Raw genomic sequence first — 25,652 nt, 5'->3', positions numbered from 1 at the left:
TGGCAACAGGCCTAGAAGAACAGGAAGATGGCCCTGGTCCAGATTAATGTCTGGTGTCAGAAATACCACAGATTCATTGGACCCATCTTAAAAAAATTTATCCGTCCTCATTGTTAGTGGCTGGTGAGGCGCTTAAAACCAGCAAACCCACCGTCCCATGCTCATGCTCCAGTGTGTAGCTGTGTTTCACATTTTAGGGAGGCACATGGGCTGTCTGAGGGACCCAAGGGTGGGTTTCAAAGGCCCTGCAGTGGCCAACTCAGCCAGGCTATTTCTGATGTTAGGAAAGAGCCTGTTAGCACCATGCCCTAGAGTGGCTCCAGGCTGTGCAGCAGCCTCAGGCATCTGGTTTCTTGGGGGCTGCTGGGGATCTCAGCAGGGAGATCTGGTTGCTGGATTTAAAGCTCATTTTTTGGAGGAAGATGTGACTTCTTTCTGCTTTTCTTGCAGAAATAACCTGAAAAAGCCCAAACATGGCAACACACCTGTGAAAAATAAAGTAGCTGGCTTAGATAGCAGGTTTCAAAGGGCAGCCATTATACAAGGTGACATAGATGTTTTATGCTGTTTTGCTGCTATTTGTCATCAGAAAATTGTTTTCTTCTCCAGCGAAACTCACGTGCGCTTGCCTTCCAGATATGGGTGATGTATCTTCCTGCCACGAGGGAGAGGGTAGCAGAGATACCACACGGAAGCATTGCCCTCTCTCATACCTGAATGGCTGCTAAAAATAGGACTTGCTCAGTGAGCAACCAGCCTGGGGTATAAAAACAGCAACTCCCAAGAGAGCCTGACAACCCTCAGGACTCGTGGCCGAGGAGCTTGTCTTGACATATGTCCAGAAAGGCAGAATTACTAATGGAAAGGTAAATACAAAAAGAGCAAATAAAAATTATATATGTTCGATGTACTGGAATCAATCAAAGCAGAAGGGGTTTGTTGCTTTGCTGTGATTAAATCTATTTGAATGATTTGTTAATGGTACTGTCGTGGACTGTTGGATAGTTTTGGAGTTGCCTTGGGTGGGTGCAACTTGCCTTCTGGAGCCGGAGAAAGACTGAATTGGAGTGGGTTGGTGTGCACGTGCATTGTGCAGCGCACAACCGGGCTGTCCTAGCAGTGGCTGGCATTGCTCTTGGGTTGCAGAGATTTATGCCTTGCTCCCGTGCAGCTTGTTTGTCAGCCAAGAGCACAGCCATTCGGACTGTGGTGTTTGCCCCTTGCACATTGTTTGGTGGTGGAAAAGGTCTGGTTTGGGTCTCAGAGCCAGCATGAAACATAGTCATGCTATGTTAGCCAGCGCTGGTCCCCTGGGACCCACTTTTGGGAGGCAGCTCGGGGGGGCCGATGGGCTCAGCAGTTTCCCTACGAGACCTGTGACCAGCTCGTCCACTTGCTCTGCAGTTTCACTTCCTGTATCAGTAGTGTCTACAGCCCAGCTTATAGCATCATAAAACCCTGCGAGTGTGGTTTAGATAAGGAGGACTTAGATAACAATGGTAAAAAGGGTTGATCATTTACCAAGGACCAAAACAGTCTTGGACACCAGGAGCTCCCCTTTGAGGGAGCCCAACAGGAGGTTATTTCCATCATGCCCAACCTGCATGATGCATGGCGTGGCGAGAAAAGCAAAAACCACAGTGAAAATGTTGTTTTCCTCTGCAGCAACGTACGGGCTATGGATGTGGATATGACGCTGTGGGACCCAGGGAGGAACCCGGCAGGAAAGATACTCTCACTGGACAGGCAAGGGGCGAAAAAAGTGCTGGAAATCTACGTCAGGCGCTCGCTGAGCTGCTGCGAGAACTCCCTGGCTGCTAAGAAAAGATTTCAGGAGAGAGCTGGAGGGCGAGGGAAGAAGGCAGCCGGACTGCAAAGGTCAGAAAGCGACTTCTGCAATTATTCATGCTCCAAAATCAGCCTGAAGAAGGACCAGGAGGAGGAACCCAAAACATCAGATTGGGAAGAAGCTCTAAATAAAAAGAGCAAAGCATCAGCTCTGGGGAACTCCATGAAAGAGGAGTCAGAGCACAAGGGGAAAAGCAGCAAGAGTTCCTCCCAGGGGAAAACCCAACACGGCTGGTTCAAAAGTTTCTTAAACTTCCTCTTCAAGAAGAATTCTGATGACCAGAAGGAAAATGCAGGGCAAAAGGCAAAGGAAAAAGATATCAAAGCTCCTCACAGCACCAAAACCGAAGCGGCTAAAAGACCTGGAAGAGATATGAACACATGCCCGCCACTGGGTAAACCTCTGAAAAAGAGACCCAGCCTCAAGAGGGTTTTCTCGTTTAAGAAGCATGCTGCCATGGAGGAGGAACGGGGTGAGGCAGGAGCAGAAGCGAAAGCCAGGAGACCCAACCGCCTTCTGGTGAGGCACATCCAGAGACCAGCCTCACCAGGTGGGACCCGGCCCCTGTGTCCTCACCTCTCAGGAGGATGGGCGATGCAGATGGGAGCTAAATGTGGGATCGTCTTTGGCAAAGCAAGAGAGTGTCCAATGCTGAGTTCCTAACCCTAATCCTTCCCTTCCCTTAGGAGCGCACCAACAACCATCCTAGCTTTCCAGGGCTTTGAGACAGGCTTTTGGGGCTCCTGAATTGACTTGCTGTTCCAGGAAAGAGTCAATTTTGCTTAAAGATGGTCCTAGGTGAAGTCCATAGGCACAGTTCATTATTCAAACTTGGGAGTGCAGCAAGTTACCGCAAGTCCACTGCTCCCCAGTAGCTATCCATGCACAGGTTTTCCTCTTGTGGCATTGCAGTTTAGTTTAAACCTGCATTTGGGATCTGAGATTAAATCTTAAACTATTAAAGGTCTGAGATAATTGCATTAAATTTGCTGCTGGCTAAGGGTGGGAGCGGGGACAGCTGTTGTGTTGTGACACAGCAGGTTACTTGTGCGGCAGGTTACTGTATGGGTTACTCTATCTGAGCCCTTCCCATGCTGAGAAGCTGACAAGGTGGTTTTTATGAAGGTTTGGTCAATTCAGAGCAAGTCGCTGAAGCTCAGTTACAGTTCAGGAAGCACAGTCTGATAGTTCATTAGGAGTCTGCACTAATTCAGGGTGAACACAAGCATGAAGTGAACACACACAGGAATTTTACTAGTTAGCGGTCGTCATGCCTGCATTCCCCTTTTAATCAGTGAGGGACTCACCCCAAACTCTCGATTCTGAATGTGTGTTCTTCTTCTAACAGTTACAGACCAGCCTGACTGCTACTACGCACAAGTCTCTGAAGAGATAGGGCTGATAGTCCACGGCAGCGAAAGCCAGGGGAACAGCGAGCGCAGTTTCAAAGAGCTGCAGGGACCGGCTAGCGCGGATGGAGTTGGTGAGTGTTGCCCTTGACAGAGCTTCATCTCAGGCTACCGTTGCTGCAGGTGTTGAGAACACGTTGGTACGAGACCCCAAACCCACTTAAGGCCTGTTCCAAGGGTTTATGTGACCCTAAGAACTGTATGAGGCCTTTGGATCCATTTTCAGCATCAGGGCTTGATTTTGAGAGAGGGAAATTTAAAAATAGGAGGGTCTTTTTCCTGGCTGAGGAAACAAGGCATTTGTCAATAGGCTTAAATGTGTTTTCCCAGGCTAGAGGCATATGCATTTCTCCTCGAGAATTTTCTGGGGAGGCTAAACAGGCAACATTACCTCCTTAGAGCATCTTGGTGTGGGGCCTGCAGAAAAGGCTGGAAATAATGTGGGAAATGATTCTTCTCTCTCCACAGAGGAAGCCATCAGAAAAATCGTTGCCCTCCTCCAGAGTGCAGGAGATGAGCTGGACAAGAAGGTAAGAGGAAACCTCTTATTGGCTGGATGGGTAGAAGGAATTTGGGCCAAGCTGTAAAATGGTGCAACATCACTGACTTCAATGGTGCAGCAGCAAGCCACAATGTTCCATCAAATCAAGGAAATGGCATCTTTTAATTCCTTGATTGGGTGTGATCATGTCTGTCTGTCTGTCGGTGTGCTCTCCCTCAAATGCTATCTCAGCATGGTGTGGAAGCAGCAACACAAGTATGACACCCTGAGTTATTCACTCTTAATGTGTGTATTCATTTGCTGCTTAAACAGGTAAAGGAAGATGCACGACTACGGATGTTTTTCAAAGAAATGTCCTACAGCTCCTTCAAGAACTTGGCTGATGCCTATGTCAGCAAGGAAATGACAGCCAGCAGGCCCAACATTAACCCTGAAGAAATCCAGTTTGCCTTTGCTGTGCACCTCACTGCCAAGGTAGCAGGCATCTGTAACCAGGCAGTAAACAGGATCATGGGCTTTGGCACGCGATATTTGGAAGATTCGTTTGCACCGTTGTCCTACAGCCAAATTCTTCAGGTATGGAGGAGCAATGTATTGATGACTGAGCTGCCAGCAGCAAGTCAGGGCAAATGGTGCAGTTTAAAGATGATCCACAGACATAGGTGGATGTCACTCAAGCCAGCCTACACTGCAGGGGTTAATGAGCACTGGATCTTGCCCCACTGTGTTTGGCAGTGCTGGGGGGTGGAAGGACTGTGTTTCTGTCGTGCAGAGGAGGTAGGGCTGTGAGGCTGGATCCTATTTCCATGCCAAACGCTTGAAACCCTGTGGGACATGTTGCCTTGATCTGTCTCCATGTTCAGGTGCATGGTCCATGCCTGAACAACAAACATGACTTTGCTTCCTGCCTACATGCTGCATCTCTGCAGCTTGGAGGCTGTCCTTAGGGCACAGCACAGATATAACTCAGGATAAGTTCAGCCCTCCTCTGGGAAAATTTCCTACTGAACATATATAGGAGACCATGCTATGTCAATAGCACCGGCTCCAGTTCAGGCCCATCCAGGCTCCCTGGCATCACCCACCTGGGGAGGGAGCTTATGGAGGTCTCGTTCTATCTCAGCAGGACAGAGGAAAGTTCAGCACAGAGAACTGTGAGAGCCCGGACTGAAATCAGCTGCTCCAAAGTCTGCTTTCCCAACCATGGCTGGTGCCTGTCGTGACTGTGAACCGAAGGATGCAGATTTACTGATGTGGGAGGCAATCCCTGTAGTTGATCTGAATCTGCTGTAATTTGCGAACTGTGGGTTTAAAAACCTCTAAGGAAAACCATGGCAATAGACACAGTAGCACGAATGGCTTAAAAGCTACCTAGGTGGGGCAAAGACATACTCTGTAATTCAAACATATCCCAAGTTTCTAGGATTGCCCTACATTTGCATTTTAACTCTCATCTAATGAGTGTGTTTTACCTGATGGTTTGTTTGTGTATAGGTATTTTTATACCTGCTTTTCCATGTGTATCTGTGTATGTGCAATATAATTTATATAACTTCTGCTGTCAAGCACCGATCCAGTTCAGAAAAGCCCATTAAACTCATGCTTAAGTGCTGTGCAGATGTGCACATGCTCCCTTCTTCAATATGATGCTGTATTAAAAGTGCCAGCAATCCAGTTGTCACAGCTTTCATTTATCATCTGTAAGAGCCCTGGGGGCGGGGGTCGGCTGCCAGGTCGGCTCAGGACCAGCTTAGTGTCCTCCCACCTGGCCCTGAAGTCCCATAGGGAGCAGCTGACCCTTGCTGCTCCCTGACATCTTCATTAGTTGTGTCATTTGGAAAGGGATGGCAGATGTTATATTTCATGGTTTTAGTTCTTCTCTCAGCTGCGGTGATCAGCATGAGATCTTGGGGGAGGTGAAATGCCTGTATCTGTTGCTCTCAAGCTGCTCGTGTCCTTCTGGAGTGTCTGGAGCCGTCTGCTCTTGGAGATAGGATGCAGGGCAAGACTGACCCAAGGCTCCTCCAGACCAGCAGTCCCCAGGTTACCGGCTGTTCTGGTTTTCAGTGTTTTTCCTTGAACAGCAATGCCCATAGATGAGTTTGCCTGATGCAGATCTATTGAGATGTGATGCAGCCACACTGGGAAGGTTGTGGCAGATGGCGTAGCCTTCTCTATAGTCACAATAAAACCATTTTCAGCAGGATGAAGCACCTGATTTCAAGCTATTTTAATCCTATAGACAGTGGAGTCTAAGGGTTGCCAAGTGACACATTAGGATGGGGTTGTGGATTGCACATGAGCAGGATAGATCACCATGATTTTGGGCTGGAACTACTCTGCCAAGACAGATTTCTGTGCCAAAAGATCTTTTGTTGATCTACAGCTTCTTCTAGTGCATTTCTCAAATAAGACAGTTCCTGAGTGCCAACCAATCTTGTCTAAAGGAAATGAGAGATGTGTATGGACATTATACATGGAATGAGGTTTGCCTTGCTGCAGCTGCTGTGGGCTGCTCCTTTCAAGCTAGATGCAAAGTGGAACAAAACAAATTTTATAGCAGATACCTGGTGTTGTCCAGCCATTTTTGTCTATTTATGGCCATTCCCTTTCTAGCAGCAGGAGATTTATTAGCAAAAGCAGATTGTGCTGACACCAAGAAATGAGTAAAGCTTGTTTCCAAGTGGCCCAGAAGCTGCACTTGACATAATTCCCTGGAGGACTGAGGAGATTTATAACTGCTGGGGGTCTCACCTACTATGTCTAAGAAGATGTGAAATGTCAAAGAGATTAAACCATAATCACTGGGAACATTCCCAGCTAATCTTTGCTCAAACCCCTAAGCAGGGCCCTGGATTAAGGCTGTGGATCTTGGCTCAGGGCCGTGCTGGGTTTGCCAGCGCTGAGTTCAGTGGGAGCTGACAGGAGCCCTTGCTAGGGGCCAGAAACATCTCCCTTGCTGCAGTCAGAAACAACTGCTGGGCCAAGTACAGGGGAAGCAGATGAAATTTTGGGTCTTGCAGTATGTAAGAGGCTGAACTGGCTGACTTAATGATGACTGTGGCCTTGAAACACCTTCTGGTATGAAGAAGCACAGTCATATCACAAATAGCCCAGAGATGCCGACCAGGCCTGTTTCGGGAGGGATCTGGAGGAGAGATGAACTATTGCTCTCCTGAGCTGATGGGAGGGTCTCTGAGCAGGGCCTCCAGCTTCCCAGAGGTGCCTCATCCATCCCAGGGATGTCCCAGACCTCATGGCGCAGTGCTGCATCCCCAGCACTGCTGTGGGTCCTGCTCGCCAGGGTGGCCCTTGCCAACCTGATGACTGGGCTGATACTCCACGTCTCTCCTGATGCTGGGCTCAGCTCCACATGTCCAAGCCTCCTCAGGGAAGCTTTATGTGTCCCCTGTCCTCACTTGTGACCATGGCACATGAATCTCTGGGTCATATCCTACACTGCTCTCTCCCTCCTTTCTCCCAAAGGAATTGATCTTTTCAGTTCTCGCAAATGCACAAATACAAAATAAATGGAGAAATAGAGTCCTTGTAAAAAGGAGACTGTCCTTCCCCACACAGATGAAAATTTCCCTTCTTTATAAACCCTTTAAGGAAACATATGAGAGATCAGCAGAGATTGGAATCATCACCTGATGAAAAGCCCCAGGGGATGGTACTTTGTAGAGGATCAGTCCAATCTAGTCTTGCATGATTAGGAGTGTGAAAAAACATCTAATCCCACTCCTCCAGCCTGCTCGAGTGATGCCAGTGGCAAGTGCAGTGCAAGCACAGTATTTCCTTATGGCTGTGAACCAGGCTTATCAGACTTTTTTTTGCAGGAGAAACTGAAACTGGTCTTGACTGTGTGCAGACCTTCATGACATTACCTTGCCCCTGCCCAGCACCAACAGCCCAGGTAACTTTACAGAGTTGATGACCAGGGCAGGGTGAGATGATAGCAGGCATAAGGTGGGGACCTGGTGGGAGGATCACACAGTTTTGGGTGTGTGACTGGATTTGCATTGAGCAGAAGAGGGTTTTGTTTCCTCATTGACCTCCCTTAGGACACCTTCTTCCCTCTGTGCATGGGACACCCCTGCCAGACAAAATAACTGTGAGAAAACCATTCATCTCTTCCATTCCCTTCTCCTGTAGTGTTCATAGCAACCCAGCTGACCCAAATCCTTTTGTGGTTGCTGGGCCCTTTTCCTTCCCACTCATCAGGGGTGTGAGGCTGGCTAAACATGAAGACGTGTGTTTACAGCTCCTTGCACAACAGGCTTGTGTTTTCAAACTACCAAACCAAAAATAATGACACTGTTGTGTCCTTGGGGTCTGGCTGCTGCAGGAAGAGGGCTGGAGCAGTGATGCCTACCACTAGCACACAGAGCTTCCCACCGGCTCCTAGTGCTGATGGCTCTCACAGTTCACGTCTTAGCTCATTAGTGACTTTGACATCTTGGCCTAATCTCTTGGTTATAAAATTGAGACCCTGACTGCCCATTGCCACTAAAGATCCCCTGGTATTAAAGAAGGGCAAGTTATCAGTTTTGATCAGTTTCCAGCTCTTGGTATTATGTTCATCCTTCCCTAAACTCCCTGCCATGGTTTCAGACCTCTAAGGCAATTGCTCTCCTTAAAATCCCTGGCATCACGAGAGCTGGCCATCTGTGTTGTTATCCTGCACAGGCAGGAAAGAAAACTTCCCTCTCTACAGCCACCTGCCAGCACTGCAGGCTGGCTCGGTGCTTAATGTGAGCAAGGAATTTTCTTCTGAGAGCACCTCAGGGTGCTGCTGGGATCCTGCATCTCTGGAGTCATTATTCCCTGCTAATCCTGCCTTTTGCAGTGCCAGGTGGAGGAGGGCATCTTAGAAAATCACCCAGGCACTTAACGAATCAATCAATTCAAAGTTCTCAGTCACTAAGAGGATGATGACAAGGTTTTGTCTTACAGGTAGTATGGCACCAGGCCAGGGAGGGGATCACAACACAGCTGGCCTGTGGGATCCTGTCCCCAAGTCTCGACTTTTACAGCAGGTGAGGATTCCGGACAGATTTTGCAGGGCCTGCTGTGAGAAACCCTGTAGTAACCCAAACAGGGAAGGAAGCTGCAGCAATAAGGCCACACCTGGCCCGACAGGCTACAGGGGGAGAGTGGTGAGGGCAACTTACGGAAAACACTGTTATGTGGCTGAACACCCTCTCAGCTGCTGCCTCAAGGTCTGTCCTCAAAGCCTGGATTCTCTGAGGATCTGAACTAGAGCGCGGGGCATCCGGGCATGCCGTGAAGTCCTCGCAGGGCAGCACCGGTTCAGTCTCAGCTGCTGCCTTTCTGGGCTCTCCTTCACCCTGCCAGGTTGGCCATCTCCCATCTGTCCTTGCGGATGGACGATTGTCCTGGTGCAGCCCAGCCTCATCGTCCCCTGCCTCTTATCCTGGCGCTGGCGCTGGCTCCGATGCAGCAGCCGGGCTCAGTCTGCCAGGCTTTCTCCCTGCTACAGAGCCCAGGTAGGTCCTCTAGCATTCCTCATCCATCTCCCCTCTGAATTACTCACATATCTTGTACAGGGATAATTATTTTTTTATGGGCATTGCAAGGTTCTTCTTCTGGCTCTCTGAATGGAAAAATCCCATTTAATACGTTGCTTCTTGGCAGCTGCAAGGGAAGAAACTATTATAATATGATGCCTGTATGAGGGCCCAGGAGGAGAATATCTCCTGACACAGCTCTGACAGCATTTGCAGTTCCTGTTTAATTCCCTGGGGGCCTCATGCACATAACTGTGGCAGAATTAATTAACTGACAACATGGAAACATTTTCTTTCAGCGTTCAAAGGCTTATATTCTTTTGATGTACTTGCATGTTCAGATCGGTCACAGTGAGATAGTATTTTTTTGCCCCTTATTTTACTGGCAGATGTTTCGCAGTGATGGAATAAAGTCCTCTAAATGAATGAAGTTGCTGGAGGAGACACTGACATGAATCAGATCAGCTCAGATATCACTGCACAGTGACAAAGTCTGTGAATCACCTGGTCAGACGGATAGAACAGGGTGTGCGTGTGGGAAACTCCTCTGACAAGGGAGTAATTAAAAAAGAAAATCAAGCACTGGAAAAGCAAGAATTAAAACAGAAGAACAAATCCAGGAATGCTGTATTTCAACAACAGGAAATGGTTACATGCACATGTCCTAATTCCAGCATTTGGTCATCTCTGTGATAGTCCAGATCACATTTTAACAAATTTATGAGCTCACATCATGCTGCTTCTTATTCTGTCTTTGACAGGAACTGTTTTGGCTAGGTGAAGTTATATTTATTTGGGAGTGTTTGCATGTAATATTCACCTGGTAATGCTGAAACGCTGCCTGGGAAAGTATGAATGAAACTTCAATCAAGAAACATTTTGCACAATGAGGATGGGGCCTCTGCTCCCAGAAGCCGCACCAGATAGAGTCTCTTGTTGTAGGATTAGCAAAAGCCCAGCAGCTGGTGCCCAGGAATGGCTGGAGAGATCAGGAAAAGCCCTCGTGTCCTTATGAAAATCTGGGGCAAAATAGTGTTGCACAGGTTTCATCAGGATGCTGAGACAGCCCCTTGTTTTTCTGTACTGTTGTGGACAGACTGCCACACCAACACAGAGGATGAAAGCTCCTGGATTAAAAATACCCGTTATTATCTACATGCCCATATTATATATATGTAATAGATACATAATCTCGAATGTGACATATATAATATTCATTATACAGTGTATACACTGTATGTATATGGACATTATAGGAGCCAGAATATTCACTACATTATTTAATGAATATGTATATTTAAAATAGCAGTTTTCGTTCTGTATGTTGGCAGCAGCATTAAGTATTAAGGCTGAAATATAGTACAAATCTGAATTTGTACTGAATTTTTCACTATTTTTAATTTTCATCCAGACAATGAAGATAGCCTGAAGGCAGTTTGCCTTTGGTTCAATCCAGGGCTTGGGGAATACTGTGCTACTGCAGGAATCCTGGAGCTTTAGGAAACATAGTGCTGGGTAGAACAGGAAGCAAATCCAAGTCCTTGGAGGTTTATTCCAGGAAAGAGCTAAGAAACTGGCAAAGATATAAAGCCTTCCAGTAGCGAGCAAATATAAGAAACATTGCCAAACCTAACACAGCCACGCAGAGTGCTCTCTGCAACGCCCTGTATACACTCCTTGTGTAACACCATCTGGCTTTAAGTGTCTTATACAAGCCTTTCCTCACTCAGTGCTGAGCTGATCTTAAGCTGGGATTGAAGGAGAATCCTATTTAGAAAAACACCCTCGATGAAGAAAGCACAAAGCAAAGAGGAAAATTTGCAAGGATGTTCCCTAGTGTGATGGCAAAGTAATGCAAGGACCATCTCCTGGAGAGCTCCAGGAGGTCTTAGGGTTGCTTATATTATAAAAGGAAGCCTTGGTTCAGCCCTGAACAAAGAACTGGCTGCAGTCGAGGATTACAAGTACTGTTTCGACTGGGAAACAGGAGGTAATTAATATAGCTTGTGAATCTAAACAGCTCAGGGATCTGTCATTAAAGGAGGCAGAAAATCCATCTTCTGTACTCCTGTGTAACCAGATAGAGATGATACTGGAGAAAGCAGGGGAGATGAGAACTTGAAGTTTGCCTAGTGAAGAAGGACAGATCGAGATATTAAGTCAGATACAGAAATCTGATCTCTGCAGGTTCAGTGGCTAGAGATGGCTGAAGAGGATATCAGGGCTTCAGGCACTCCGTTCTCGCTCTCTTTTTCGGGCAGTGGCTTTCTCGTCCTGTATCAGGTAGGAGTGGTGCAGTCCCTCCTGGAGTTGGCTCCAGAGCTGCTCAGGTCAGCATGCAAGGTCTACGGGTCATCTGCTGGATCTCTCATTGCGGCGGCCGTGGTGTGTGGCACCAACCTCGGTAAGAGAATTATTGCCTGGATCTTCTCATTATCTTTTGTTTCAAAATACAAATAATACAGGTGCTAATGCCTTAAAAGGCTGAAGAAGGAGATTTTTGTCAGCAACCTAGTACAGGTTCAATCAGTCACAGCTGGAGGTGGGAATCTGGGGATGTGTTACTGGAGCTATTCATATTAATGATAAGGTACAAAATGATGCCACTTTTTTGCAGTCCCCAGAGCAATTTTAGGTGGTGTCAGCTGAAGAAGTCGGTTATTATAGTCTACAGCATGTTACCACAGAGGGCCTGGAGGATCTTACATGTATATTTTATAGGCTTGTTTTCCTGCTGATACAGCTGAAGGAACAGATCTCCTTCTCTTTCCCTAGCAGCTCCAGGGAGAGCTGACAAGTGTCCCAGAGAGAGCCCACGCGGCCGAGGAGGGAGGATAGGCACAGGCAAAGCCCTCTCGTTCCCTATGGATCAGGCTCATCGGCCTCCTCAGCTATGAGGGGACGCGAGTGACAGCCATGTGGCTTTGCAGAGTGGGTATCTACAGAGCTGACAGCCCCGTTTTTGTCTTGCTTTGGGTTATCCCATTTGGCCTTTCCAGAGCAAGGACAGGCATGCTGTGATTCCTGTGTCCAAATAGCGGAGCACCTTTCCCATTGGCAAAACCACATGGGCTCATCAGTGGAGGTCCCCATGGGAACAGCGGGCCCTGCTCCAGCCTGGGGAGGGGGATGCTCTTATGCCTTAGAGAGTTTTACACTGAATCTGTTTAGATACTGTGGAAATAGGCCTCCTTTTCAATAAGATCATCTACACAGAGTTAATTCACCATTATTAACTACTCAGATTTAATACATAGTTAATCCACTTTAATAACCTCATCCCACCACATTCCTAATTAATGTCCATGTATAAACAACAGTTAAGTCTTCAAAGGCTCATCCTAGCCCTGCCTCAAATAATGCGGACATTTAGGAGGAGCAGGGGTCAAGTGCTCTGTTTTAGGGTCAAAAAAATGAAGGAGGAAGCAGGGAGGAAATTCAGAAGCTACCGGGGGTTTGGGAGCACAGGGTCCACTAAACCCTGGTAGGACTTTCCCCGCTAAACCATCCGTGCTTTAAAATTCCTCTCATGCCACACACTGAAAGCCAGGCCAGCAAAGAGGGGTGTTTCTGGGAGCACTACAGTGGCTGACCTTGCTTTCCTGTAGGCTGCTGGCTGGCCCCAAAGGAACAAACTCCCACTGCAGCTTTTCTGCAGCCTGCGTGCTCGTAAGAGCTCCTTCGTGGTTCCCGGTGTGCAATGCTACAGCTGAGCCCTTGTGGTTTGCTGCTCCCTGTATTTCCATGAGGCTGGTTGGGATGACATGACTGGGGGGGCTCTAGCCCTCTGTCAAGTATGACTGAAGTTGGCCAATGGGATAAAATATAATAGTGGGAATCTTGGACAGACAGTACGATTCCACGAACTCAGGTTCCTTTAGCAATAAAAAACATTGCAATGACATAGCAGCCACGGCCTATTTCATCACTCACCAGGGCTCTGGGAGATGATATTTGTAACTCCTGAAGTTTTGACCTCTTGGCATATGGGGTTACTCAATTCCTGGTGTAGCTCCTTCCCTCTTGCAGGGCTGGGCCCCAACCTCTGTCCTTTCTGTGGACCCTTGGCTTCAATATTGACTTCTAAAAATAGAATAACTCTCTCTCACATTTCTGGCAAATCTGGAGCCCACCTGCTATAGAGAAGTGGAGTTTTCAAAGGAGCTTTTACAATATTTGAAGCCTCTGCTTCACATATGCTAGGACCATTCCACTGAAACTAAAACTAATTTTAAAATTAGGCAAATATATTTAGACAAAGCAATGCGAACCAAACTGTCAGAAACCTTTCTGCCACGTGGGAAAGAACTTCTGTGCATATTAGCAAGGGCACCCATAGTATCCTCTCTGATTTCTTATGCTTTCGCAATAGGATAGAGCCAGGACTGTTAAGCAGGTATAACAGCTCCTGTTATGGCCATCAGTGCTGGAAAGTGGGTCTGCTTCACTGGAGGAGTCAGGGCCCCATCTCATTAGACAGTGGAGGCTCTAAGATGATCTTGTGCCCAAAACATCTCCCCCAAGGGAAGAAAAGACCTTTTGGGTAGTGATGACTGTGGTTGGGTTTTTAATACAGAAAAGGCACGTGGCTCCCTGCGCACAACCTCAGTCAAATGCTTACCTGGGAGAAGTGGGGCAGGAAGACAGTTAAAAGTGTGTTTGGCCTCTTCAGCCCATGCAGTGGTGAACCACTGATGGGGTGTCCCGTGAGGTGGCTGCGGTCATACACTGATGGCCTCTGCCCGCCCTCCTCCCCGTGCCCGGAGCCAAGCAGCTCTGAGCTCTCTGACCCAGCTGTCCCTTGCAGTCCTGTGGGCCCACATCACAGATGGCTCTTAGGGAGACAGGTCACCTCCTGAGCACGTCCTCCTGCCCTGCAGCAAACCGGCACAGGTGGTTGACTCTCACGGCATGGCATGCCAGCACAGGCCTCGCTTGCCATGAGTTGAACCCTGGCCAGCCAGAGCAGCCATCCTCAGATCTGTGGCCAGTTCATACTTCCTACCTCACAGCTTGCAGGCAGTCTTTCCAAGCTTTCTCCTATTTCCAGGGCACAGGGTGATCAGAAGGCAGCGCCGAGTGGGTGCGTCCTTGTGTTGCGGCTAACATCCCTCATGGGGCATCTCAGGCTCTTTCGGCTTCCCCAGGGACCCTGTGTGAACCTGCCAAGCATTAATCATCATGGCACGTGGCCTGAGCATTCACTCAAACATTTATAACCTCTCTTAATACCCAGGTTGTTGCAGTTGCTTTCAGGACACTCCATGTAATCCATCTGTCTGGCCACATTTGCAAAGCCATCTCATGGGAGAGCCCAAAGGACCTCTGCTCCTGCAAGGGGGAGGTCTCGGTGCTCAGGAAAGCATGTGGCTAGCTCGACACAGGTCAGGAGTTCTGTGGAGCCTACCTGGGGCACAAGGATAACTCTTTGCAGGATCAGAGAACTGGAAAACCTTTTCGACATGCCAGTTCAGCCACCCAAGGCGCGGGTATACCCCAAAGTGTCCTTGTTCCCATTTTGGCAAATGGATCCAGCTCCCTTCCTGGGATCAGTTCAGCAGTGCTGACTGCTGGGCTTGCCACAGGTCTGGCAGGTGGCATTTTTCACCCCTCCGCCCCTGCACAGCCTATAAAACCTGATGCATTCCTCCTCCACGGCTGCTCCCTTAATCCAGCTTCTGGGATGCACTACATAAGTGATGACTATTAGCACTAGCTGGGCAGTCACTGGGGGAGCTCGAGTGAGAGGGGTGAGTCCCAGCACAGTGGAGCCAGGATGCCTTGCTTGGAGAAAAGCTCTAAGCACAGTAGGTGGATGTTTTCCCCTTGTTCTCACCTTTGAGTGGTCCCTGCTGCCTGGGGCTCTCGGTGAAGCCTGGGGGAGAGGGGCTGCTCCCACCTCTGCCTGCCATGGGGTGACTTCAGACACTGCTTTGTAAGTTGATCCATGTAGGGGATTGCCCCAGGAGAAGCCGATCCGAACCAAACTACCTGATGTGAGGGCTATCTGAGTCCCAGCTGGAACAGCAATGCCAAATTAGGCATCCCTACACTGAAACAGAGATAGAATCTGATCAACAGTGATGCTTCAGCTCTCGATTGCATTACTACCGAATATTTGCTTTTCGTCATTGGTGAAGGTAGCTTATCTTGAATGCAAATAAGCAGATGAAATGGAATATGAGACAGCCAGGCCTCTGTGCAACAACTGTCAGACTTTTCTGCTTCTGCAGGCAGAGAGCATGAAAAACATTCAGCCAGAATATCAGTTCCTACCGAGCTGCTGGAAGTAAAGGGCTTTAATTTGGGGCAGTGTTAAAAATAGAGTTAAAAATATAACTGTTAGGGCAGCAACAATACTGACTTTCTCTCTCTCTTTTTTTTTTCCTGCCTAAAAGATGACCTAAAAGAATTTTTCTTTGCAAGTGCAAAGGAAGTCAGGAAAACCATCCTGGGCCCTCTTTCTCCCAGGTGTAGTCTGCTGGCGAATATCAAGGCTGTTTTACAGAGGATGCTACCAGAGAATTCCCACCAAGTGGCTTCAGGGAGGTTGCACATCTCCCTCACGCGGGTGGTAGATGGCCAGAACGTCATGGTCTCCGAGTTCAGCTCCAAGGAGGAACTCATTCAGGTAAAGGGACCTTCCTCTGAAGCCTGCAAGAAGACTTCCTGCTACTCCTTTGGGGAGGAGGTCCTGTAAGCACTGATGACTTCAGCTGCATTGTTTTCTACGCGAGGCAGGAAAAGCGTTGGGCAGCCCCGTCACAGCGAGCTCTGTCAGGCCCGAAGAAGACTAGAAGTATGCAGAGGGAGATGCTGCTGGGTCCAGAGCCTGGCAGGAGTAAATCATGCTAAAAGAGCAGAAGGTTTGCTTTCAGCCTCAAACTGCTCATGTCAGCACGTTGTTCAGCTCTAATAAGTGCTAATGACTCCGTGCAAAGAGCTGGGTTAATGCTAACATGACCTCTGAGCTTTTTGGATGGGTCTCTCCTTGGCCAAGTCCAGCAGTAATTTCCCTTGTTGCCTCAGCACTTTCCTGGGAGGAAAGCGCTGCACAAAAAGTCTGGGTTGCCAAACCACCAACAGCTGACTAACCAGTGAATTAGCTGCTGGGGAAAGAATCCCAGCACAAAACCCTAAAGGAGCTCGCCAAGAGATTCTAGGCTTTATTGCCTTGGGGAAATGGTAGAGGACAGCAAATATATGGAGACGCTGAAATTCAACTAGCAGTGCCTGCCCTAGGTTAACCCCTGAAACCCATGTGGCTAGTTACAACCAAAGACTGACTCCCAGCTTAAGAGACTGGTGAGGAATGGTTTCAAACTGTTCAACAGGATGGTTTGGCCATTGAAAAATTCCAAGAGTCAAAATGTTTTGAGAGAATGTCTTGGTTTTGTCCAAAATGACCCAAATGTTTCATTTTTCTGAGGTCAAAGAGCAGCGTTTGGACAGTGAAATACAGATATAGAACTATAGGATTGCTGGCAGCTATACAGTGAAAAATGATGTGCTATGCCCTTATCAAGAGAAGCTTTTCAGTTTTATTGAAATTAGATGTTTTGGCCTTCTTGAAACTTTTCCTCTTCACACAGTCATGTGCAAAGTCCAGGTGGTACCAGCAACCAGGCTCCAGTGATTTGTCAGCCTGAATTTGCAGGCAATCAGTCAAACAGCACTTTGTCCAGGAGAACTTTTATAGAAATGCATACTTTACTGCAACCCTTCTGTAATCCCTCTCTCTCGAAGGCTCTCCTCTGCAGCTGCTTTCTTCCTATCTACTGTGGATTCATCCCTCCGTCCTACCGAGGTGTGGTGAGTGCTATTTCCAACAAAATATATGCTCTCAGCAGCATGTTATTGGGTTTAAACTTTACATTCCCTTGAACAAAGAGGGCTATATATGTCTAGGCTTCTTCTTAGGTAACAGAGGCACATTCTTCATCCCAACCTAAGATTATAGCTTTGTTGAATTGCCATCTGGAGGGCCCTCTCCTTCTGCTTTGCTGACTGACAGAGCCTGGATGACTGGTCATGGCACTTGCCTTGCAGATCTCCAAAGTAAGATAACGCCCATGCTTGGGACGCACAATCCAGTTATCCAAGGCAGGATTTGTCTGCAGTGCAGATGTCTCCATTAGCTCAGGTGCAGACGTGCTTGACTGAAATATCAAAAGTTTGTGGGAGGCATCCTCCCCCAACTGCGTGCCTATTCATACTTTGTGAAACCCCACAATAAGACAACAAATTGGAGCTAGCTTGTAGCTAATCCTCAGTAAAAGAACACAGCACTTTCCATTTTCCATGCAGTGTGATGGTTACGTGTCTGCAGATGGACACCTACCACAGGGCAGCTGATGCGTGGTAACCTGCCTGTGTGTCAAGGCCCACAAAGCCACACTACCAGATTTGCAGCTGCTATAAAATTGGGCTATCTCCCAGACTTGTGTCAGCCTGCACTGACTGAGCCTATTCAGGCCACTGAAATCTGTAACTGGCTGCCAGGTCAGATCTCCATCTTAACCCAGACTGCAGAACGTGTTCACCAAGTCCACAGAGCATGCAGGACCCATGGCTCCAAGACATTACTGTGCAAGGCTCCTCTACACTTCCATTTCAAGAGCATTTAATTTGATCAGCTGCAGTCCTTGCAACTTCAAATCCCATTGAGGTGCGTGGTAAATTCAGATTCCTGTCAGAATTGCAGGAATGCAAAAGATATTTTCCTTGCCAAGTAAATCCTCCAGGGATTTGCAAGCAGTTATTAAATGTGGAAATCCTACTGCTTGAGCTCACAAGAAAAACAGAACAACACCGAACCTGAGATGCAGGACTTGAAGTTTAGGGGACGCCATAAACTTAGTAACGTTTGAATTGGCTAATGACTCCAGGAACAGTCTCATGAAGTTCTGTGAATAAAACAGTTATATTTTTATTTTAATAACTGATGTGGATTACAGCACCATGCTCAATGTGACATGCAAACGTTTTACTGTAGCTGTGCAGCTGTGCCATCATAACCTCAGGATATAATTAGGGGTGAGACTTAGTTTATGGTCCCTCTCTCACCGAGAGAGTGGGTCTCTGCCTCATGGAGTCCCTCGCATCAGCTCCTAGTTGAGGCAGGCTGCTGAGGAGGAGCTGGGAGAGGCAGGGATAAAGGGTGAGAGGTGGGAAGAGATGTTGTTGCAAGTGGGAAGACTGGACATGCTGGAATTGGCTCCTATCAAGAAGTTTGTCTCCTGCAACTGCTCGCTTTCTTCTTGGCGACTGTAGACTGTAGCAATCCTCTTCTCAGAGCATATCCTCCCTCTGCTCTTTTCCCTCAGCGATACATTGATGGAGGATTCACCGGCTTGCAGCCTGTTTCCAGCTTGGAGGAAGCTGTGATCACTGTGTCCCCATTCACAGGGGAGCTTGATATCTGTCCACGGGACTGTCCTGCTATCTTCTTCTGTTTCCAGATCTTTAATGGCAGCATTCAGATCTCAATAGAAAATCTGTGCAGGATCAGCTACGCTCTCTTTCCACCTAAATCCACGGTAAGCCCACCACGTCTTCTTCCTAGCTTCATTTTGGGTAAAGTAAATTAGTGCTGGACTTGCCTTCCCAAGATTTAAGTTCACCTCAATGTCCATCGCTAATTAACCAGATTACAAAGGAAGGAGCCAGGCCTTGGGGCAGTCCCCACTCTGTGTTTCATCTCATGGTGGACGCTGCAGATAGGTGACCAACCTGGGGTGGGGTTCACCCTGGTTTCACAACCTGCAAAGAACCAGTGCTTTGGTGGCTGTAAAGCAGCTTATGCTTGCTGCCTTCTCAAATGGTCAATCCAAAACTCTCCACAGCAAAACAGCTCCTGGCCTTGATTGATTCTGCCAATGCCTGGATGGAGTGCGCATTTGTGACCCCCGGTGTTTCTCCTTGCAGGTCTTGGATGACCTTTTTTTCCAAGGGTATCAGGACACTGCCCTTTTCCTGTACAGGAATGGTAAGTTTTACCCTGAGACCTAAAGGGCAGCCTAAAGTATGACCGACTCGCCCAGCAGCATTGCACAGCCAGCTGGGACACCCTTTGAGAAAGTCAGCCCTTTCTTTTTGTGTCTCATAGATGCCTTTGGCATAAACTATTTCGACGGCAATTTCCGATTTGCCAGCATGTGTGGGAAGACTGACCTGCCACAATCCAATGGGACATTGAACAGCCTAGGCAAAAGGGTACCACGGTACCTGGCACCACGCTTCCTTCCAGGTGTAGCATTTTGGGTGCTGATCTTGGGCTTTGGTAGTGGCTGGGGCCACTGAGAACTGCTGCAGGCTTGAAAGGGAGTAGTATTATATTTAAGATATTATAGACATACTTATTATATTAAATATTTCTATATCTGCTGCATGGCAGATTCCAAGAGAGCTCTAGCTGCTGCTCTCTTTCTTAGAGCCAGAAGGCCATGGGGATTATAAGGCTTTTTATTTCTTATCAACGTCACCAGTGCTTTTTGCAACCACAGGCAGTAGCCATGCCAGAGAGGTTTTGCAAGAGTGCAACAGGTTGGATCCTGGCCTGGGTTGAGCTGCAGCAAGAGCTGCTGGACAAGAGCAATGATTGCATTTATTAGGTTATTTCTCATGGCTGATCTTTCTTTACTTCTGTGTCATCACTCACGGGCACAGGCCTGGCTTGGTGGAGGAAGCAGCAGTTTGGACTGCAGGATCCGCTGTCGAAAGTCCTGCTACAACCATATAAACTCCCTGTCAAGATGTCAGCTTTTGTCAGGAAGGGGTAAGAGCATCTTGATAAAGGGATGAGAGCAGAGCCTGAGAAGGAAACCACTGGCTGTGCCTTCAGCAGTGGAGATGTGGCCATGTCCGGAGATGGGAAGAGGAGCAAGGTTGCAGGGAGATGGCCTGAGGCTAGTGCTGGGCGTGCGGGAATCTTTGCAAGCTCAGTCCTGGGGTGTGCAATGGGGTCTAGCAGCCTTCAGGGTGGCAGTTCCAATGGAAACACATAGGGCAGACTCTGGGACAGTGCAGGCTGGTGTGGAGTCCCTCTTCCACTGACAAGAGCAAGCTGACACACATCCATGTGCAAGATAGGCTTGATGGCATCCTCTTCCTCTGCAGGAAGATTTGGTATTTGCCAAAGGAAAGCTCTCTGGGAGAGCAGAATACAGTTAGCAGTACTGCTACAGAATTGTTTAGCAAGGGAAGAGAGTATTGCAGTGTGCATTTACTGCTTACACCCTCCCTCTTTTGCTGCGTTTACTGGTCATCAAACTGTGCCTGTTTATTTTGCTTTTCCAGGCTACAGAAGCTGTGGGGATTGCTGGAAGAGACCAACTCCATGATAAAACGGTTCCAGAAGCTCCTCCAAAACATGGTGCCTGGTTTGCCTAAGAGAGCTGCGGCCAGGAGGTGAGGCACTCTGGCTATTTAAAACCTCAGTGGAGGGACAGGAAGATGCAGAGCAGGGGGGCGTCCAGGGACACCCCAGGGGATCTTGCTGATAGGTCACTGCTGCTGAGCTTGGCCAAAATATTCCAAATTTGGGTACTCCAAATTAAAAGTGGCTATTTTTTTTTTCCCCAGGATGCTTTGCCATTTATTTAGTAACATGAAGCTATGAATCAGCTTAGCACTGCTTCCCTAGGGCAATGTATTCTTGTTCCAAAGCATTTATCTGTTGGGCTCCACCCTAGCAGGACATGTCAGGCACATGCACCAAGATCCTGGGAGGTGTTTTGGTGCTAAACTCCCATGGATTCAAAGCACTTAAGCTGAACATTCTGAGAGTGAGCAGCCAGACCTTGATACCAGCCAGAGCTGTTGGAGCTCTTGGGCCAGAGCTGTAATGCTGCTCCACTGAGCTTTTATCCTGCGAATCACCTGACCCATTTATGTGTAAACACACATTTTAAGCAGACTGCTTTTAGTCATGCTTCCCCAAAGCCTGCTTGCAGGTTACCTTGCATGCAGCTGACAGAGGGACTCGTACATAAAGATGTTGTAATACAGGCAGCTATTGCTATGTAATTCCCCAACCATGAAATAGTCCTTCAGTATCAAATGTCCCTGGGGTTATCTGTCCCTGTCAGCCCACTGACGCCAACTCCATTGAACACCCGCTTCTTCCCTCAGGTAACCGTCACAGTGGGCCTTCGGGGTCTCTGACGCCACACAGTTCTGCCATCCCAGGAAGCAGTGGATGACACTGGAGCTCATTTCATACAGCAGCATAGCTCCTGCTTTTAGGGAGTTCTTTGTGGGTTGCTTTTTCACTCAGGGAAACAGGCTGAGTTTGTTTCAAATGCTGTTGCTGCAGTCTCCCTGTCCAGGCCTGACCTGCTTTAACATGATGGCTGAGGAAAAGCACTGTAGTGCTGCATCTGCAGCCGACTGCAATCTGCACAAGGGGATCGGGCATCTTTACTTGCATGCACGCACAGCCCAGCCACTGGTTTCCTTAGCCACTCTACTTGATCACCAGTGTCCCCCACCCTGTTTTAAGGCAGATTACGTAGCATGTATTTGCCAGGAACTGTCATATTTTAAGTGTTTTCCTCCCACTCAAAAACCTTTCAGAGACATTCACTAAACAGAAAACAGAGAAAGGTCTAAGGGAGCATCACACTGGGCAGGAACTCACTCTCATTCACTTTCCTGAAAGTATTTTACCAATAGCCTTTTCATGAGCTTTGTACACCCTTGGAGGCCTGCATCTCCTGCCTGGTTGAGGCAGGTGCACTCTTGAACCCTTCTGAATTTGCAGCTGTGGAGAAGGAAGGATGTAGAAACTTAAAAATTAACATTCCCTCCCCACACTTCAAAGTTTCAGTCTTGCAGAAACCCTGTGCATCTCCCATTATGCTGGGAAAGCTGTCATTTCATGACTATATTAGCTCTCCCCATCTGATTTTCCGTAACTCATTGCTATCATCATTGTATTATCCAGGCAAACATACCTTGTGTTGCTGGTCTGTACATAAAATGAATTAGAACCACTCTCATCATCCCAAATACACAGCACATCAGATGCTGATGGATGGGCAGTACTGCCAGCCAACTCTGCCCAGCTTCCCAGTGGGCAGCCAGTGGGTCACAACAGTACAGTATTTACTTGAATAAGCAACTTGTTTATCTAATTGCACGCAGGGAAATGGCAGAGGGAAGTTTCATCCAAAGAGTCCTGGGGATCACAGGCATGAGTGTCAAATAATTGAAGGCTGCATTGATGCAGATTCAGACCTAACTATGAATGCTCAGTATAAGATAGATATAATTATGTTCTGCTGCCTCTGGTTGAAGTCAACCTGGCAATACTGTCTCTGCAATGTACACCTCTGAGCATGCTAAAAGAAACCTGGATGCTTATTTGTGTTGGCACCATCAAAACCTCTCCCTTTCTCCCTTGTGACATCCTGAATGGATTTACATCTCAACCCCTGCAGCCAAAGCTGAGGCTGCTCAAAACCACCTTGTGAGCTGTGATTATCTACATGCCACAGGTAGAAGTGGAGAGGGCAGATACCTGCTGCTCTGCAGGGAGGCCCTGGGCCTTCATTTGCTTTTGGTGATACTGCATTTCTGGTTTTCCTTCCAGGCAGGCAGCCCCATTGGTGCAATAGCATTTCCACTGGGCTTCTGGTCTCTCTAGCAAACACCACTACCTCTCAAGCAGGATATACCCATTTCAGGCAGCCTCAGGTAGCCATACACAGAATCCCTACTCAGATGGGAATTTTCAGCATCACCAAAAGAAAATTGTCTTATAGGAATTGGACCTCCAAATCCCCTAATTTTGGTGGCAAATCTCAGCCACAAACAGGAGTTTAGCTTGACCTACCCACGTATGTCTCATCTCCCCCAGGTACACGGCAGGGTGCTTGGTCATGAACAGTTAACAAAACTTCAGTCTGAGAACTTTTAACAAAAACAGCCCACAAGGAACGTCTAAAACAGCACACCCCTACAGGCTTGGAGCAGGAGGGCTCCATACCTTGTCCTTTTTCTGACATAAGTATGTACTCTTATCTAAATCAGCTGCTTTGTGCTCTATTAGCTCTCCACCTTTTCAAGCAAGCACACCTGACGTTGCTGTCGCCTCCTCTGTGAGCTTTGGAGCTAGTGGCACAAAGGAGGCTGTGTCAGAGGCAACGGATAGAGGCAAAGCTTGGCATCTCTTTTAAATCATCTTGTGCAGGAGTTTTTGTCTCACCCTGGAGAGGCAAGCTGGGAAACCCAGCGGCATCCAGTTCAAACCAGCTGCAAAAGACCCCATCTTCCCTCTGAAATGCCTCAATTAAAGGCAGGTAACAGGAATCATCTGGGGCCCACAGGGATTTGAAGGGGACTGTAGGCCTGCCTGTACAGTGATGTTGCTGCCACTGTGTGCTCTTCAGTGTGTCTTTGTGTCAATCTGTGGGCTGGGTCTTGAATTGCTTTTTCTCCAAACCATGAACCAGGGCCAAAGGCAGCAGCTTGGTCAAAAACACTCTTTTGTGGCCATAGTCAGCAAGTCCCTAAAGGGAGTAAAAACATGCTGGTCAGTCTGACAACTGTGGGACAAACCAGATTCAAATACCTGATCAGGGCTGCATCCCTCTGCCCTGTTGTCTAAAGGGCAATGGGATAAGCAGGTTTTAAAATCCTTAAAACATTGTCCCTATTCTCCTTTCCTGCTCCAGTGCTGCTTGGCCTAATCTGCACCAAACCCAGCAGAGATATGAAGCCCAGGGTGGATGGGAGGCGGCTTTGGACATAACCTGAGTCAGAAGGAGCCTTCTCTAAAGCTAGGTGAGACACAGCAGGAATGCAGCAGGATGCAGCAGGAAGGGAGAGTCCTAGGGCCTGATCCACACAACTGAGCCAAATCAAAATGAACACATGCCAAACTCTGCCTGCATCTCTAGCCTTTCGCTGTGGTGCATTAACCCAGACTTTGCTTCTAGCCTAAGCATTCAGGAGTGCACAGCTCATTCTGCAACTGCCCTGGTGGGCAGATGGATAAGCAGGCAAATGCTCGTGGTTAGCCAGCTAATTCAGTCTGAGCCTTGCTCATGCACGGGTCCTTCCGCAGCAATAGTCCTTTTGAAGATATTCTGACTTATTCAGGAAAATGGGGATGAACTGTGCGCAGCATTATTTCTTGCTTATTTGGCAGCACCAAGGATCTTAGAGCATTGTGCACGTAAACAACAGAAGAGCCTTTCTCTGCTCTAGGATCATCAGGGCTTTTCCTTTCCAGCCATGAAAAAACTGAGATGCTACTCCCCTGGAGGAGAGCCCCATCTTACCTTTCGGTTGCTGTCTGGTTTAACAAGCGAGTCTGCATTCCTTCCATGGATGATCTTATGTTTGTGAATAATGTTGCAGACCAGCTGTTGGCTTGGGAAAAGCTCAGCTTGATTCCTACCCTTCAAACCAAACCAAAGAGCAAGGGAAATACGCCACATAACCCAAACTTTGCTCACTCTCCAAGGAATACTGTATCACTTTCAAAATCTCTATGTAGTTCAGACTGATAAGGTTTTTTAAAAAGCAAGAACACAAGCAAGCCGTACTGCCTAAAACTGTGCATTTCTATAGTATGTTTCCTCCCGCAGGTCAAGTAGTCAGTACTTCAGAGGATATTTCCACTGAAAATCAATTTTTCTTCATTTTATACTTTGGAAGCTTTTATTTTTAGATCTGGATTGGCAAGATTCTGTTTTTTTTCTCTATACTTCTCATTTGGTGTGGTCCTCCTAGACACAGCAGAATAATATTGGGGTCTTTTTCACTTTTTTTAATTCACATGGCGACGTTTTTAGATTGTCACCACTTTGGAAAAGCTGCCGTGTATTTTTTCTGAGAAATTTTGAGATGTTGAAAGATTCAGAAATGGAAAAAAGCAAAGTTGTACCCCAGTTCATACTTCATTGTATTCTGCTGGTAATAAAAAGACAAACTGGAAGTGAGAAATGCTGAGAGTTCAGTTTATGTCAAAATTGAAATGGGAGGGGGCACTATTTTGCACAGGCTTTCGAAAAATCAGAAGGTTTGAATTGAAGCTTGCCTTATTTTGCTTAAAATTGAGTCAGGAAGAGGTTTCTCTGCAGCTGTAATAAGCTGCTCTTAGACTGAAGTATTTACACATGGTTGTACACTGGAACAACTAAGTAGAAACTTTGGCTTCTTACCGGCACAGCCAGATCGCCTTTACTGGCTGAGACATGCTGCGTTCCTTCCCTTACCCACCATGAAAACATACATTGGCAGAAGCTGTTATTACCTTGCAAGGAGAGTAAATGAATTTCTGATAAGGCGGCAAAAATATCTGATGCTCTTTAACACACTATCAGTGGGCTTGCAGAGCTGTCCAGGCACGT

General features: G+C 47.6%; 2 protein-coding genes across 16 annotated transcripts; both read left to right on the top strand.

Moving 5' to 3' along the window:
• Positions 1-792: 792 nt before the first annotated feature.
• Positions 793-10,434, top strand: LOC104142574 (uncharacterized). Of its 7 annotated transcripts, none has more exons than XR_011136129.1 (7): positions 1,475-2,399; positions 3,198-3,332; positions 3,727-3,788; positions 4,073-4,336; positions 7,600-7,676; positions 8,717-8,799; positions 9,681-10,434. XR_011136129.1 is itself a non-coding variant. In XM_068918195.1 (6 exons), the coding sequence occupies exons 1-6, from the start codon at positions 835-837 to the stop codon at positions 4,929-4,931; spliced, it is 1,272 nt and encodes a 423-aa protein (XP_068774296.1). In that variant the 5' UTR covers positions 793-834; the 3' UTR covers positions 4,932-5,433. The 7 variants fall into 7 exon arrangements, 5 of the variants coding, with proteins under 5 accessions (XP_068774296.1, XP_068774295.1, XP_068774294.1 ...); XR_011136128.1 differs by having other exon boundaries at positions 8,717-9,270; XM_068918195.1 differs by lacking the exons at positions 7,600-7,676; positions 8,717-8,799; positions 9,681-10,434 and adding exons at positions 793-866; positions 4,887-5,433 and having other exon boundaries at positions 1,666-2,399.
• A 290-nt stretch (positions 10,435-10,724) lies between these two features.
• On the top strand, positions 10,725-25,285 carry PNPLA1 (patatin like phospholipase domain containing 1). 9 transcript variants are annotated; one of them, XM_068918068.1, is made up of 9 exons: positions 10,725-11,695; positions 15,690-15,922; positions 17,038-17,103; positions 18,618-18,830; positions 19,219-19,279; positions 19,400-19,540; positions 19,960-20,068; positions 20,590-20,700; positions 24,530-25,285. In XM_068918068.1, the coding sequence occupies exons 1-9, from the start codon at positions 11,494-11,496 to the stop codon at positions 24,804-24,806; spliced, it is 1,413 nt and encodes a 470-aa protein (XP_068774169.1). In that variant the 5' UTR covers positions 10,725-11,493; the 3' UTR covers positions 24,807-25,285. The 9 variants fall into 9 exon arrangements, with proteins under 9 accessions (XP_068774169.1, XP_068774171.1, XP_009670839.1 ...); XM_068918070.1 differs by having other exon boundaries at positions 23,970-24,659; XM_009672544.2 differs by having other exon boundaries at positions 21,424-24,659.
• Positions 25,286-25,652: the final 367 nt, after the last annotated feature.

This window comes from Struthio camelus, chromosome 24 (genome assembly GCF_040807025.1).
Source record: "Struthio camelus isolate bStrCam1 chromosome 24, bStrCam1.hap1, whole genome shotgun sequence".
Lineage (NCBI taxonomy): Eukaryota > Metazoa > Chordata > Aves > Struthioniformes > Struthionidae > Struthio > Struthio camelus.
This window is presented reverse-complemented; position numbering and strand designations above follow the sequence as displayed.

Coding starts and splice junctions, on each gene's coding strand:
- LOC104142574 (XM_068918190.1), top strand. CDS start 1,592: ATGCCCAACCTGCATGATGCATGGCGTGGCGAGAAAAGCAAAAACCAC. Junction 3,789..4,072: donor GAGATGAGCTGGACAAGAAG/GTAAGAGGAAAC, acceptor CTGCTTAAACAG/GTAAAGGAAGATGCACGACT. Junction 4,337..4,883: donor CCTACAGCCAAATTCTTCAG/GTATGGAGGAGC, acceptor GTTCTATCTCAG/CAGGACAGAGGAAAGTTCAG.
- PNPLA1 (XM_068918068.1), top strand. CDS start 11,494: ATGGCTGAAGAGGATATCAGGGCTTCAGGCACTCCGTTCTCGCTCTCT. Junction 17,104..18,617: donor CTCCGTCCTACCGAGGTGTG/GTGAGTGCTATT, acceptor CTTTTCCCTCAG/CGATACATTGATGGAGGATT. Junction 19,280..19,399: donor CCTTTTCCTGTACAGGAATG/GTAAGTTTTACC, acceptor TGTGTCTCATAG/ATGCCTTTGGCATAAACTAT.